At 46.8% G+C, this 16947-nt stretch overlaps 1 protein-coding gene across 2 annotated transcripts in view; it reads right to left on the bottom strand.

The window, feature by feature from the left end:
• PDE10A (phosphodiesterase 10A) overlaps positions 1 to 16214 on the bottom strand; it is a 453343-nt gene extending 437129 nt beyond the window's left edge. For both annotated transcript variants that reach the window (XM_077486632.1, XM_077486633.1), the window contains exon 1: positions 15731 to 16214. In XM_077486632.1, coding sequence (XP_077342758.1) covers positions 15731 to 15794 — 64 coding nt within the window. In that variant the 5' untranslated portion in view covers positions 15795 to 16214. The remainder of the gene's footprint in view (positions 1 to 15730) is intronic.
• Between the last annotated feature and the right edge of the window lie 733 nt (positions 16215 to 16947).

The following is a 16947-nucleotide window of genomic DNA, read 5'->3' as shown; positions in this document are numbered from 1 at the left end:
GGCGGTCACGGATGCTCTCGAGTGCGCACACCTCGGGGCACGCGAGAGCAGAATTCTGGGAGGCCGTTAATTAACGGCCTCTCAGAGTTAAACAACCCCCCTGAAGCCGTTAATCGGCAATGGGCAGTTGTTAAGTGGTTAAAGCTAGATCACTAGCTATATAGGTGAGGTGAATATAGTGGTGTATACTGCAGTCAGGGCACAGACAACAACCACTACACAGCAGCAAGATAGGAAATCAGCCAAAAACGATTGGTGTGTACTGTGTTGAAGGTACACAGAACACCCACTGCTTCAGATGCTAAGTAACACACTACACGAGGCCGCCTCAAAGGCGGCCTTATATAGTGTGGGGCGTGCACTACACAGCCTGAGCTATGATTGGCCACAGGCAGGATGCCTGTGGCCAATCATGGCTCTCCTCGCTGCCGGCGCTGCGATTGGCCAAGCATGCGGGGTCACAGTGCATGCTTGGCCAATCATCGGGCAGCAATGCACTGCGCCAACGCAGTGCATTATGGTCCGCGCGCGCGTCACTCGAATTTTGACGCGAACGGTCAAAACGTTCGGAATTCGCCGAACGCACGAACAGCCAATGTTCGAGTCGAACGTACGTTCGACTCGAACACGAAGCTCATCCCTATTCCAGAACTAAGGCTTTTTTAGATGTTTGGCAAAATCGAATCTGGTCTTCCTGTTTGAGGCTCACCAATGGTTTGCATCTTGTGGTGAACCCTCTGTATTCACTTTGGTGACGTCTTCTCTCGATTGTTGATTTTGACGCACATACACCTACCTCCTGGAGAGTGTTCTTGATCTGGCCAACTGTTGTGAAGGGTGCGCTCTTTAAGGATGTTCCAAACAGTTGATTTGGCCAAACCTAATGTTTTTGCCATCTCTCTGATGTTTTTTTTTCAGCCTAATGGTGACTTGCTTAACTGATAGTGACAGCTCTTTGGATCTCATATTGATAGTTGACAGCAACAGATTCCAAATGCAAATAGCACACTTGAAATTAACTCTGGAAGCACATCTTGTTTGTTTCATTTCAATTCCATTGTGTGGGTATATAGAGCCAAAAAGGATTAGAATTGTGTCGATGTTCTAATATTTATGGACCGGACTGTATTTTCTATGGGATGAAGGTCTGGAGGCAGGCTAGGCCACTCCAGGACCATAATGCGCTTCTTCTCAAGCAACTCTTTTGTTGCCTTGGCCATGTGCTTTGGCTCATTGTCATGCTGAAATACCCATCCACAACCCATTTACAATGCCTGGCTGAGGGAAGGAGGTTCTCACCCAAGATTTGACAGTACATGGCCCCGTCCATCGTCCATTTGATTTGTTAAAGGTGTCCTGTCCTCTTAGCAGAAAAACTACCCCAAAGCATAATGTTTCCACCTCAAATGTTTGACGGTGGGGATGGAGAAGTTGATGCCAAAGAGCTTGATTTTGGTCTCATCTGACCACAACACTTTCACCCAGTTCTCCTCTGAATCAGCTGTTAATTAGCAAACTTCAGATGAGCCTGTACATGTACTTTCTTGAGCAGGGGGACCTTGCGGGTGCTGCAGGATTCCAGTCCTTTGCGGCGTAGTGTGTTACCAATTGTTTTCTTCGCGACTCTGGTCCCAGCTGCCTTGAGATCATTGACAAGATTTTCCCATATAGTTATGGGCTGATGCCTCGTCGTTCTCATGATCATTGAAACTCCAGAGGGTGAGATCTTGCATGGAGCCCTAGACCAAGGGACGGTTATTTTATATTTCTTCTATTTGCGAATAATCGCACCAACTGTTGTCACCCTCTCACCAAGCTGCTCGGCAATGGACGTGTAGTCAATTCCAGCCTTGTGTAGGTCTACAATTTCGTCCCCAATATCCTTGGACAGTGCTTTGGTACCGGCCATGGTGGAGAGACTGGAATCTGATTGATGGAGTATTTCTGTGGACAGATGTCTTTCATACACATAAACTGAGATTAGGAGCACTCCCTATAAGAGCGAGTGCTCCTAATCTCAGCTTGTTACCTGTATAGAAGACACCTGGGAGCCAGAAATCTTTATGATTGATAGGAGATCAAATACTTATTTCACTCATTAAAGTGCAAATCAATTTATAACTTTTTTGAAATACATTTTTATGGATAGTTTTGCTGTTATTCTGTCTCTAACTGTTAAAATAAACCTACCATTAAAATTATAGACTAATCATTTCTTTGTCAGTGGGCAAACGTACCAAATCAGCAGGGGATCAAATACTTTTTTACCCTCGCTGTATATATAAATGTTTGAAGAGATGCACCAAAATTTCAGCTGCCGAAACATATTGGCCGTAAATGGTGTTATCGGCATTTTGCCGATAAGAGAAAAAGGTGCCAATAATGGAGCCAAAAATGCATGCAATTTTGCTGCAATTTTACTATGCTTATGGTGTGTTTTTCATAGGTTATGTGACTCAAAAACGTAACATGAGTGTAACATTAATGCACTCTTGCTGCATTTTCAATTAATTTCAATGGGGAGGTGCATTTTTTTTTTTTAACTGACCAAAGATGCACTAAGCAGGATTTTTAATCACTACAATGAAAACACAACAGACCAGTGTGAAGACATACATAGAATTTAAAAGGATGCATTTTTCTTGAACTTTTCTTGTGCTAAAAAGGTGCCAATACTGGCCAACAATGAATTCATATTCATTTAAATGAATGAAATTAAAAAGGTCAAATAGAATACAATTTTTTATATATATATATATATATATATATATATATATATATATATATATATATATATATATATATATATATTTATTTATTTTTTTAACTGTAATTTTTGGTTTTTAGCCAAGTGCATCCTGCATTTTCATTACCAAAATTTTTATTCGGTTAACCTCCAATATATCCAGTTGCCTACTTTGTGCGTCTTACAAACGTCCATAAAACCCCCTCCTCTGTACACAGGACTTGTCTTGTAAGCCTTGCACTTTCTTATCTGCTTCTGCTCAGCTACTGCACATAGACCCTGGGATCTTAAAGCGGGGTTCCACCCTAAAGTGGAACCTCCGCTGATCGGATCCCTCCCCCCCTCCGGTGTCACAATTGGCACCTTTCAGGGGGGAGGGGGGGGTGGAGATACCTGTCAAAGACAGGTATTTACACCCACTTCCGGGCATAGACTCCCGTGGGAGTCTACGCCATTTCCTGTCCTGACGCGCTGTCTGCTGGGACATACACGGGTCCCAGTGACAGCGCGGAGAATTCCTATTGCGCTGCGCAACTCGCGCATGCGCAGTAGGGAACCGGGAAGTGAAGCCGATTCGCTTCACTTCCTGATTCCCTCACCTAGAATGGTGGCGGCAGCAGCCAAGGGCCGAGCGATCGATCGGCCTCGGCATCGCTGGAACCCGGGACAGGTGAGTGTCCATTTATTAAAAGTCAGCAGCTGTAGTATTTATAGCTGCTGGCTTTTAATATTTTTTTTTTTGGTGGAATCCCTCTTTAAGACTGGGAGCGAGTCAGAAGCCTTCCTTACTGAATGATCAGTCTAAGGCCCCATTCACACCTGAGCATTTTGTAGCTTAAAGCCTTATGCTACAAAACGCTGGAGGGGTAAAAAAAATAAAATAAAAAAAATAAATAATAAAAATAAAAAAATGTATCAATCATTCTCTATGGAGATGGTTCACATCTCTACTCCAAAACACCTAAAAGCTCCAAAACCCCTGAAGCTCAAACAAGTTCTGGAACCTTTTTTTTTTAGGCAGATTACAGGAGTTTTTTCTGCTTTTTACATTGGTGACCTTTTCACCTGTACAAAACAAAAAAAAAATAAAAACACACCACACACACACACACACACACAAAACACACGGAAAATTGTATCATACTTAACGTAATTTTCTTTTCCTGGTGCCTATACATGGCAGCATACTGGTGATAGAGCTCTGCCTCGACTCCTCCCTCAGGACTAGTGAATAGCATAAAATAAAAAAGGCATAGTCCCTCCCCCTACATTCTACGTAATATAGAATACCGAGGGTGGGAGCGTATGCTGCCATGGATAGGCACCAGGAAAAGGAAAATTACGGTAAGTATGATACAATTTTACGTTTTCCTGGTGCCTCCATGGCAGCATACTGGTGATAAATAACTAGCTGACATGGGTGGGATAATGCTTAACAATAAACGTTTAATTAGAAACTGACATAGCCGCCTGAACTGCCCTCCTTCCAAACTCAACAGTCGTGAGAGCTCCTGGGTCAATATGGTAATGTCTGAGGAAAGTATTGTGAGAAGACCAGGTGGCAGCCCTGCACACTGTCTCCAATGAAACATTAGCCCTTACTGCACAGGAAGTTGAGACTGCCCTTGTAGAATGAGCATTCACTCAGGATGGAGGCTCCACATTCTTCACCCTGCAAGCCTTCTGGAGTAAATTTTACAACCCAAGATGCCAGAATTCTGATGGAAGCTTCTTTTCCCTTGAATTTACCGAATGGTACAATGAAAAGTCTTTCAGAGTTCCTGAAGGGTCTGGTGGCCTCTAGGTAGGCCCTGAGCACTCTGGATATGTCCAGCTCGTGACAAGAATCCAAATCTGCTTCAGTGAATACTGGTAGTGCCCAAGGTTCCAAAAGGTGGCTTGGAGTAGCGACCTTAGGTGTGAACCCCCGAAGGGGGCGAAGCTACACTATCAGGGAAAAAAAAAAAAGGAGATGTGGTCATCACCTATCCCTAAAGAGCGAAGTTCCGAAATCCTTTTGCCAGATGTAATGGCTAGTAGAAAAGCCGTTTTTAGTGTCAGGTTCCATATTGCTACTTGTTCCACTGGAGCAAAGGAATGGACGGATAGGACTTCCAGGACCAAGGACAGATCCCATTTAGGAAAAGACTGTCTGACAAGTGGGCGAATCTTTAATATTCCCCTGAGGAAAGTGATTACTAAAGGCTCCTCCACCCATCTTTTATTTGTTGTGGCAGAGATTGCTGCTACCTGCACTTTGAGGGAGCTTAGACCAAGCCCCAGATCAAGTCCTGTCTGGAGAAAACCCAAAACATTTGATGTAGAAGGAAGGATTGGATCAAACTCATTTGTGGTAGCAAATGACAAGAACTTGTTCCATATTCTTGAATATATGGCATTGGTTGCCGGATTTCTGGCTTTTAAGAGGGTTGTTATGGCCCCTGGGGAACGTCCTAGGGAATCAAACTTTTGCCTCTCAACCTCCAGATTTTAAGATTCAACTTCTGGGAGTTTGGATGAACTAGACTGCCCTGTGCCAGAAGTAGAGGGGGAAGGAGGGATCCCGATTTGAGAGCTCATGCTGAGGCGCATGGCTGGAAGGAACCAGGGTCTCTTCGGCCAATATGGAAGTACTGCCAGTACCTGGACCATCTCTCTCAGAAGCCCCAAGAAGAATTTGAATATTAATGGCTGCGGAGGAAAGGCATATGCCGTGGTGAACCTCCAGGGGCATAACAGGGCATCCACTTCCTCGGCTTGCATATGCAGGAGGCGAGAGAAGAATCTGGTTAGCTTGGCATTCTCCGGGGTGGCAAATAGGTCTACTTATGGGGGAACCCAAAGGCTGGAAATTTGATGAAAGTCATAGGGAACTTCTTTGACAGCGTGTATGCTTCAGTGTTCCACCTGCCTGGAAGATACATTGCTCTGAGATCTAGGAGGTTCTTCTCTGCCCAGAGCATGATCAGCTTTACTTCTCTGAGGAGTGATCTTCTGCAAGTGCCCCCCTGCTTCTGCAGATATGCAATGGCTGCCCTGTTGTCCAGGTGTATAAGTATCCTTTGGCCTTTGATTTGAGATACTAATGAAGTCAATGCCAGGAATGCTGCCCTCATCTCCAGGATGTTGGATACCACTCCCTGGGTGGAACAGGACCATCTTCCCTGTATCCTGGTTTCCCTGCAATGGGCTCCCCAGCCTTGTCTGCTTGCGTCGGACGGAATGGTGATCCAGGGGAAGAAACCTAGATAAAGTCTGGAGAGGTTTTCTGGAAAGGTCCACCAGTGAAGACCCCTGCACATTGCTCCCGTCACCAGGATCGTCAGAGAGTTGTAGTTTCTTCCACTGCACTAAGCACCCCGTCTGGAAAAGACTCAAGTGCCAGTGGGCCCAAGGAATCATCGGAAAGTTTTTATTTTATCAGTCTTTCTTTGACCACTCCTTTTGAATGACTTGACTAATTTCACCCATCAACGGGAAGAAAACCTGCTTCCTTTTGAGGAACAGGAAGTAGCTTTTAGATTCCTGGGGAGGTTCTTCTATGTCCTCCCAGGCTATCACAGATCTGACTGCCTGGATAAATGGTTTCACCAAGAAATGACTGAAGCCAGCAGGAGCTGAATCTTCTGAATAGTGCCCTAAAAAGTCCTCAGGTGGAGAATCTCTAGCTGGTTGGCCTGACAGAGGCAGAGGAATACTGACTGCAGAAGGACCAGGAAGATGAGGTTCTGTATCCTGAACCTGGGACATCTGCAGGCCTGGCTGAGTGGGAACCAAAGCCGCAAGCTCACAGAAGGAGTCCTTCATTGTTCTTTCGAGCAGGTCCACAACCTGCTGACTTTCTAGCTCACGGCTGGATGCATAGTCCGCAAAACAGTCTTTACAGACCACTTTGTTCAGCAGCGGAGTAGCCCCACAGGTCCAGCATTTCTTTGTATAGGTCCTAGGAGAGGGGGGCCGATCTCCTTTTCTGGATCTTGATCTATGTTGTGAAAAATGGGATCTGCGACCAGAGGAGCGGGATCAATGGTGTGAAGAATAAGACCTACGATCTGGGCTGTTATCATGGTGCCTCAAGGATTTTCTGGACCTCTTGGAGTGGACAGGGCTATGATTTAAGAGATCCACCAGGCCAGCGAGTGCACTTTTTTTTCCTTTTTTTTTTTTTACTCATGTATAGTTGGTCTCATACCTAATAGAAATGTTTGGATCTTTGTTGCAAAATGAATGGCTCATTGGGGAGTTGGGCATAAGGTTCAGCTGCGGAAATATAGCAAGAAAGGGAAAATGGAAAAGGAGTTTTTTTTTTAGAACGATATATATTTAAGTTTTGTAAAAAAGGTACCTACCACAGAGCAGCGTCAAAGAAACCTAGCAGGGCACAGGTGAGGAGACTTGGACAGTTAACCCTGAAGGTGACCTTAAATACCTTCTAGGTGGGAGGGCTAATCCCATGAACCACCACTGAGAGTTAAAGTTTTTGTTTTGTTTTTTGGAAGAAAGGGCAAAACTGTTCCTTTTTCCAGAAACCAAGATGGCCACCGCATCTTCGAGCGGCCGTGCATGCACAGAAGAGACGATGCCGAATGCATAGAAAATAGACAGACGGACCTCCCCTTCGGCCCGCTCGCGCATGCGCAGTACAGCGGCAAGGATGCTGAACAGCTCCATGCTGCCTGCCGGGCTCTCTCCAAATAGGGAAGAAAAGACACTTGCAGCCCCCCAGCCTGTACCAGGATCAAAGGACAAGGTAGCGAAATAAAACAGCAGCCAGCACAAGCAGACCAGAAATAAAAATAAAACTTTTTTTTTTTTTTTTTTAAAGGAAAGAAAAGAGGATAGGGAGGATAACAGAGGAAAACAATGACATATGCTACTAAGATGAGTAAAAAACCACAAGCCTGGGAAAATGAGAGACGATCCTTTTGCGACTCCTCTGCATTCATCATAAAATATAGTGGCAGACTGCGTTCTGTGAGGAAACTCTGCGAGAAGACCCCAACAGATCCACAGAGAGGAATATGTCCACACATATGAAGATCTACATCAGATACACATTGCAATCCAGAAAATACAAACGTTCAAGATCTATACAGGAGAACTAGTCACCCAACAGTAGAGCATATAGATTGATGTATATGGGTGCTATGGTGAAGAGCTGATGTAGAATCCACAGAACTTGCCCGACATGTTTCGCGTTGTTAGGGAAAACGCTTCTTCTGGGGCGTGAGTAAAAAACACTTCAAAGTTCAAAAGAAGAAACAGAATACATAAATACATCTTGCAGATAAATTACAAAGCTTTAAATAAAAAACATATATGTTGCTGCATACATGTTGCTCAGAAATGTATAAAGTGGGGAAGGGGACCTGTCAAAAACAGGTCCCCGTTACCCCCTCCCCCTGAAAGGTGTCAAATGTGACTCCGCTTTAAGGATTTACTAGGGTTGCACCAATACTAGTATCAGTGCTGATACCGAGTATTTGAACAAGTATCGGTACTTGTGCAAATGCACCGATACCTGAAACCGATACTTTGAGGCTCAGCTCTTTGAGCCATCAGTAGGTCTCCCCAGTGTTAAAGAAGTCTGTTAATTGTAGCTGTCAAAAAAAAAAAAAAGCAGCCGGCAAGGTTTATTACCAACATTGCTCAGCTCTGAAACACTAAAATAAAAATAAATCGTTTATTTTTGTATATTTCTTTTCTTCATCTGTAGATCAAAAAGGGATGAACAAATGTTCCTATGTTTAACCCCTTAATTTACTCTAATCAGCCTTAACTCCCTATCCTCCTCCATTTAACAATTATTTTCCTGCTTTTTTCCCCCTTTTGTTCATGTCTATTTTATAAACAATAAACAATTAAAACTTTGTTTGCTTTGTTAGTGAATATTTTTACACATACACATGCAATGTGATATAATAACATCACATTGCAAAAAGCGCTAAATTAATAAAAAAAAAAATCACTTTATTTAATTTGTAAAAAACTTTTCAATGCTTTGTACCATTGCTGACAGCTGAAGTTAAAACAAAACAGTTGCTGTAGGTATCGGCGAGTAAGAAAAAGGGAAGTATCTGTACTTATACTCATTGTACAAAAAAATAAAAATAAAAAAAAGGTATTGGTGCATCCCTAGGATTTACTGTAAAAAATATGTGGTTTAGGGTATATCTGTTTTATTTTAAATCAGTAAGAACTGTAAATTACTGATGCATTATGAGAAAAGTCAAATAAAAAATAAATAAATAAAAAACTATTTCTTTTGTAAATAACTTTAACATGCTTTGTACCAAAAAATGGAATTTTAGCCTTTGCGAACAAAGACATTGCATGCGATTCCCAACCGCACTAAGGTGCCGATAGCATGCAATGTCTATTTCAGTTGTATAGCTGAACTCGCATTGGACTTGCAGGAAAATAGACTTTTTTTTCCCCCGCACTGGAATCGGATTGTATGGGTGTTCTCCCGCATGCGATCTGATTCCTGTGCGAGTTCACAGTTCGCACTGTGAGCTCTGAACCAATCTGGGGGTGTCAGTAAAATTGTATTCACACCCGTAGCAATTTGCAGAGGACAGTGTAAAACTGCCTGCAGGAGAGATGCGATGTGGCAACCAGCACTGGACTTGCGCTGGTTCCCGCATCGCTTAATGTTGCAGTAAATAGAACATGCAACAGAATAAAATGTAAGTTTTCCTCACATTAATGGTACTTGTGTTGAAAATATTACTGATCAAACTTGAAAAAATACATTTCTTTTTCAGATTTTTACACTTTTTTCCCCAATTAAAATGTAAATAAGTAAAAAAAAAAAATTCAGGGGACTTTAGGGTCAGGAAAAAAAACCCTGTTTGTTCCCCAAATAAAAATATATATATCAATTATTTATCATAAGTATTTACAAAATTATAGACTGATGAACAGACACATGGCAGAAATGTGAAATATGGTCTGGTCCATAGGAGGTGAACAGGTGTGAGATCTGAAGTGGATATACTGTATATAGATATTTGCACAGCGGTTTTTCAAGAGCGACTATTTTTGAAAAAAAAAAAAAATACACTTTAATGAATTTTAATGCACAAATTTTAAAAAGGGCAATTAGTAGTGGTGACAAGGCACCCATTATGACAGCTGCTCCTACTGTTCTTATTGGGGGGTGGATGGTATTATTGTTTGTTTTTATATTTAAAGTGTGAGTAGTTTTATACAAAGAAATGCCATTGTGACTTCTTGCAATTACAATAATTACTTAAAATAAGTACTTATCTTAAAAACATAGTACCTAGTATGTCAAGCTAATAGATACCAAACATGTCACATTCTAAAATTATGTATGCCCCGACACAGCGCCAAACTACAGTACCTAAGGCCTTGCTTTAAAAGTCTCAACAGCAGGGGTACACAACCGGGGGCCCTCCAGCTGTTGTAGAACTACATTTCCCATGAGGCATTGCAAGGCTGGCAGTTACAATTACTCCCAGAGGCATGATGGGACTTGTACTGTAGTTTTGCAACAGCTGGAGGGCCGCAGGTTGCCTACCCCTGCTCTACAGGTTACCAGGTTAGAGATACACAGGGAGGTCCGGAGCTAGAATTATTGCTCCAGCTTATTTTCGCAGCGATAGCTCACATGTGTGGTGCGAATGCCGTTTACCTAAGCCTGCCGAACCAACACATCCCCTCGCACTGCTCTAAAAAATATTTCCATTTTAATTTTTTTTGTACTGCCTCTATTTTTTTTTTTTAAACACTTTTCTTGCTATCCCCAAGGATGAACAACATGAGCATGAGTCAGGATAGGTCCTCTTTATAGAGAGATCTGGGGATCTATTAGACCCCAGAGGTCTCCTCTGGCCTCCAAAGCATCTGATCAGAGATCGGTTTGATCAGATGCTTGTAAACGACAAACTGAAACCAGAAGTGATGAAATCCTTGCTACTTACGATTTCTGATGTCACACAGTGGGAGGAACAACATCAGTTTATCTCACGCACTGTGTCCCAGGAACCGGATGCCATCAGTTAGATCGTTATCAGTATGGGCTCCCCGATTGCGTGGGAGAGCCTGGTAAAGGCAGTGGGAGGGTATTCCAGTGGCTCTATAGCCGATAGGATTCTTTTTACAGTGAAGGGAACTGCCAGCTGGAAATAAATGTCAGTCATTGCTGCAGCGTTGACCAAGATATCACCCTCCCCATCCAGTAATGTACCAATACGTCACTGGACAGGAAGTGGTCAAGCTGCGAAAGCAGCCAGATCGGGTTGTACACAGGCTGCAGCTGCGATGCTTTGCTACAAGTGACAGATCCTTTCCACTGCATATGGTATCACCCCCCCCCCCCCCCCCCTGTTACATATGCCAGGTAATAATGCCAAGTAATATGACCCAATCTAGTGAATTGTGCTGAGCCGCAGCCACCGTAAAACCACGTGCAATGCAGCACAACGTTTACAAAAGGTAAAATAAATAGTGTGGAGGTGGCATATTCCTCCTCATTGCCTGTCAAACGCCTCGGAAAAATGGTCCACCACAGAGGAGCAGTCTGCTGCATGTGGAAAATTCAGCTCGCTATACACTAATCCAAATCTGTCTGGTTCAGCAAGGATCAGCTGACTTCTGATCAGTGTGTGGTCATCCCCTGTTCAAGGGACATGCTGGAAAACTTGTTTTACACTAACAGTGGAAAGCCAGGTTTAGCCATCCTGTACTTTCTACCTCTGGACTGTCATCAGTTAAAGCGGTATTAAGACTTCTCCTAAAGAGAAACTTACAATAAAGCCCCGTACACACTAGTCATTTTTTTTCATTCAACCCAGCAGGGCTGAACGGAAAAAAAAAACTGGACCGCTCAGAAGGAGCCTCTGTACTAACTACCCAATGCTAGTACAGCAATTCCCGTCGTTGCACTATTGTGTTCTGATTGGGGGGGGCTCCCCCACCAGGACACTCCAGTTAGCCGATGGCTGAGAGGGAGTCGATCGTCAGACCTTTTCTGGACATGACCCTTCTACAGAAGCCAGCATCTGTCAGACAGACTGCAGTACACATGGGCCGAATGTCAGGCAGTTTCTATTGAACCAGCTGATGCCGCCTGACTTGTGGCCGTGTGTACTATGCTTAAAAGGGATTGTAAAGTAATTTTTTTTTTTTTTTTTTTTTTTAAATAACAAACATGTTATACTTACCTCCACTATGCAGCTTGTTTTGCACAAAAGTGGCCCCGAACCTGCTCTTCTGGGGTCCCTCGGCGGCTGTCTCTGCTTCCTTCCGCAGGTACTTCTCACGTTCATGTGAGCTCCCTCACGTGGCGAGAAGCACCTGCGGGCGCGCTCCCGTGATACAGCCGGTGGCTATAGCCGCTCACTGTATCACACGGCCCCGCCCCCCGCCGCGTCATTGGATGTGATTGACAGCAGCGCGAGCAAATGGCTGCACTGCCTTCAATCCATCCACTCCAGCCAATCAGCGGCCGGGCTGAGCAGTGAAGAGGATGGCGGGGGCGAGCGCGGCACTTTCAAGGGGTTAGGCAAGTAAAACGGGGGGGCTGGGGGCGCCGGCACTGTGAGATGTTTTTTCACCTTAAGGTGAAAAAACATTTAGCTTTACAACCCCTTTAAAGTAAAACTATAGCAACACTTCCCCCCCCCCCCCCCATTTTGGATAGAGAGAGAGAGCGAGAGCGAGAGAGCGAGAGAGCGAGAGCGCGAGAGAGCGCGAGAATTATAGTCCGTCGGATTTGTTTTCATCGCAGAGATTTCCTTTCACTTCCTGTCCCATAACGAAACAGGAGAGAGAGGAAATCCTTGCCAATAAGGGGAATTTCTTAGGACACAGAACTAGTAGAAGATTTTCCCTCTATTCATTTCCTGGGAACAACTCAAAATTTGGGATTTTCTTTTACTTTCAATGATAATGGTACCAAGGACAAATAAATAGTGAGGGTGAATCTCCCTAATGAGGGCACAGACAGCAAACAAAACAAAAAAAAAGTTTTACTCCAGTTTCCTTCCACACTCCAAAGAAATGCCAGTAGGTTAATTGGCCCTAGTATGTAGATGTATGAAAGGGAGTTGGAACTTTAGATTGTAAGCTCTGAGAACAGGGCTGATGTGAATGTACAGTATATATGTAAAATACTGTGCAAATTGACAGCACTAGATAAGTACCTGTAATAATAGTATTATTATTATTAACAACAATAACAGCCCCAGCTGATAACATCAGTGCACTCTGCATCCACAGCACAGTAAGTACTGTGCCATAATAGTGACTCCCATGTGCATACGAGGATGTCACGACATTGCAGCCCGGCCATTCAGACAGACAGTGAGAACCCAGAATGACGACCAGGCAATGTTGGGAGTTTCTTGCGATACGTTTTTTGGAAAGGTGCATGAACTTTTTTTCACAGCGAGTTTTTGGCTCTATAGACCAACTCAAAACAACATCAAACCGCATAAAAAAAATGCCGCTACGTGAGTTTTTGGTGCATTTTCCTGCATCACAACAGTCATCTCCTCCTAGCAACATCAACACTTCCCCCAACAAAATGCAGAATGCATGAAAAATGTGGCAGGAAGGTGCTGCAGAAACTGCACCTGCATAGATGTGAACCTAGAGAGAAGGGGAGGTGTTGTGTAGTCATAGCATGACAACACTGCTCAGGTTGGGCAGGAAGTGTGTGACTGGCAGGATTGATTGGGAAGTGAAAATAAACAGGGATAGAAAGCTAATGCAGCTGTGCCACCTCTGGAGAGCAATCATTCCGCTTTAAGTTGAATGTAACGAACAGCTATTGGAAATTGAGCATGCAAGCAGCGCTCTCTCCCCCCCACCCCAATTGCAAGCAGCGCTCCCCCCCGCCAATTGCAAGCAGCGCTCTCCCCCTTATTGGTAAGCAGCGCTCTACCCCCCCCCCCCCAATTGCAAGCAGCGCTCTACCCCCCCAAATTGCAAGCAGCGCTCTCCCCCTTATTGGTAAGCAGCGCTCTACCCCCCCCCCCCCCCAATTGCAAGCAGCGCTCTCCCCCCTTATTGGTAAGCAGCTCTCTCCTCCCCCCCCAATTGCAAGCAGCGCTCTCCCCCTTATTGGTAAGCAGCGCTCTCCCCCCCCCCCCAATTGCAAGCAGCGCTCTCCCCCCCCCCCCAATTGCAAGCAGCGCTCTACCCCCCCCCCCCAATTGCAAGCAGCGCTCTCCCCCTTATTGGTAAGCAGCGCTCTACACCCCCAATTGCAAGCAGCGCTCTCGCCCTTATTGGTAAGCAGCGCTCTACCCCCCCCCCCCAATTGCAAGCAGCACTCTCCCCCTTATTGGTAAGCAGCGCTCTACCCCCCCCAATTGCAAGCAGCGCTCTCCCCCTTATTGGTAAGCAGCGCTCTACCCCCCCCCCCCCAATTACAAGCAGCGCTCTCCCCCCTATTGGTAAGCAGCGCTCTACCCCCCCCCAATTGCAAGCAGCGCTCTCCCCCTTATTGGTAAGCAGCGCTCTACCCCCCCAATTGCAAGCAGCGCTCTCCCCCTTATTGGTAAGCAGCGCTCTACCCCCCCAATTGCAAGCAGCGCTCTCCCCCCCCCCATTGCAAGCAGCGCTCTCCCCCTTATTGGTAAGCAGCGCTCTACCCCCCCTCCCATTGCAAGCAGCGCTCTCCCCCTTATTGGTAAGCAGCGCTCTACCCCCCCCCCCCAATTGCAAGCAGCGATCCCCCCTTATTGGTAAGCAGCGCTCTCCCCCTCCATTGCAAGCAGCACCCCCCCCCCAATTGCAAGCAGTGCTCTCCCCCCTTATTCGTAAGCAGCGCTCCCCCCCCATTGCAAGCAGTGCTCTCCCACCTTATTGGTAAGCAGCGCTCCCCCCCAATTGCAAGCAGCGCTCTCCCCCTTATTGGTAAGCAGCGTTCTCCCCCCCCCCCAATTGCAAGCAGCACTCTTCCCCCCCCCCCATTGCAAGCAGCGCTCTCCCCCTTATTGGTAAGCAGCGCTCTCCCCCCCCAATTGCAAGCAGCACTCTCCCCCCCCCCCCAATTGCAAGCAGTGCTCTCCCCCCTTATTGGTAAGCAGCGCTCTCCCCCCCCCCAATTGCAAGCAGCACTCTTCCCCCCCCCCAATTGCAAGCAGTGCTCTCCCACCTTATTGGTAAGCAGCGCTCTCCCCCCCCAATTGCAAGCAGCACTCTTCCCCCCCCCCCCAATTGCAAGCAGTGCTCTCCCACCTTATTGGTAAGCAGCGCTCCCCCCCTATTGGTAAGCAGCGCTCTCCCCCCCAATTGCAAGCAGCGCTCCCCCCCCCCAATTGCAAGCAGCGCTCCCCCCCCCCAATTGCAAGCAGCGCTCCCCCCCCCCAATTGCAAGCAGCGCTCTCCCCCCCCCAATTGCAAGCAGCGCTCTCCCCCCCAATTGCAAGCAGCGCTCTCCCCCCCAATTGCAAGCAGCGCTCTCCCCCCCAATTGCAAGCAGCGCTCTCCCCCCTTATTGGTAAGCAGCGCTCCCCCCCCCCAATTGCAAGCAGCGCTCTCCCCCCTTATTGGTAAGCAGCGCTCTCCCCCCGTATTGGTAAGCAGCGCTCTCCCCCCGTATTGGTAAGCAGCGCTCCCCCCAATTGCAAGCATCGCCACCCCCCTCATTGGTAAGCAGCACCCTCCCCCCTAATTGGTAAGCGGCCCCCTCCCCCCTAATTGGTAAGCAGCGCCCCCTCCCCGCTTATTGGTAAGCAGCGCCCCCTCCCCCCCTTATTGCCAAGCAGCACTCTCCCCCCTAATTGCAAGCAGCGCTGTCCCCCTTAATTGCAAGCAGCGCTCTCCCCCCCCCCCCAATTGGTAAGCAGCCCCCTCCCCACTTATTGGTAAGCATCGCTCTCCCCCCCCAATTGCAAGCAGCGCTCCCCCCAATTGCAAGCAGCGCTCTCCCCCCCCCAATTGCAAGCAGCGCTCTCCCCCCTAATGTAAGCAGTGCTGTCCTGGTAGTCAGGTCAGGGTACTCACTGGTGCTTAAAAAGCAGTCTGTAAACCTTCTAAAGCAGCCTTCAGAAGAAGGTCCATCTTCCATGTCTGCCCTCCTCCGGACGGGATGTAGGAGCCGCTCAGGTGACGCTCCGGCTCTCAGGATGCGGTTGTGTCCGAGGCTCCGGCTGGGAGAGAAGTGCGGCGAGTCCGGCGTATCACAGCTGAGTGTGCGGGGAGTCCTCCTCTCCTCTCCACCTCCGCCCACCACACTGTATGTCCCCCCTGCACTCCTTGCCGGCTCTGATGATGTGAGAGGAAGAGGGTGGGGTGGCGGCAATGGGCGGACGGCTGAGTTCGGTAGTGTGGAAGCTGGATGCACAGGGAAGGGCGGGCTGTCCTTCTGCTGCCTCTATGACAAGGGAGCCGAGCGATATGAATGGGACTCCTGGGAGGGGTGCTGTGTGTCTGAGGGCTGGAAGCACTAAGCGGTGCGATGACAAGGCTCTTTTCTGGCCATGACATGTTCTTTTTCGTTATATAATGTAAGCACAGCCCAGCCAGGCACCTTCTGACATCCAGAGGAAATGGAGGGTGGGAGGGCTCATCACAACACAGTGCAAATAGCTTACTGTCTTCCTAAGTCACCACAGGGACTTCAATGTCCCCAGCCTGGGCCATTGCCATCCCACCACTGACTTCAGTGATCCCAACCCCGAGCCATGATTATCCCCAGAGACTTCAATATCCCCACCCGAGCCATGACAATTCCCAGATACCTCAATGCTCCCACCCTGAGCCATGACTATTCCAAGAGACATCAATGTCCCCAACTCGGGCCATGGCTATTCCCAGAGACTTCAACATCCCCACCCTGAGCCATGACTATTCCCAGAGACTTCAATATCCCCACCCGAGCCATGACAATTCCCAGATACCTCAATGTTCCCACCCTGAGCCATGACTATTCCCAGAGACATCAATGTCCCCAACCCGGGCCATGACTATTCCCAGAGACTTCAACATCCCCACCATGAGCCATGACTATTCCCAGAGACTTCAATATCCCCACCCGAGCCATGACAATTCCCAGATACCTCAATGCTCCCACCCTGAGCCATGACTATTCCAAGAGACATCAATGTCCCCAACCCGGGCCATGGCTATTCCCAGAGACTTCAACATCCCCACCCTGAGCCATGACTATTCCCAGAGACTTCAATATCCCCACCCGAGCCATGACAATTCCCAGATACCTC

This window comes from Lithobates pipiens, unplaced genomic scaffold (genome assembly GCF_037356315.1).
Source record: "Lithobates pipiens isolate NorthernLeopardFrog02 unplaced genomic scaffold, aLitPip1_a1.2 Scaffold_18, whole genome shotgun sequence".
Taxonomy (NCBI): domain Eukaryota; kingdom Metazoa; phylum Chordata; class Amphibia; order Anura; family Ranidae; genus Lithobates; species Lithobates pipiens.
The sequence above is the reverse complement of the archived record's forward strand: the minus strand, read 5'-3'. Positions and strand labels throughout refer to the sequence as shown.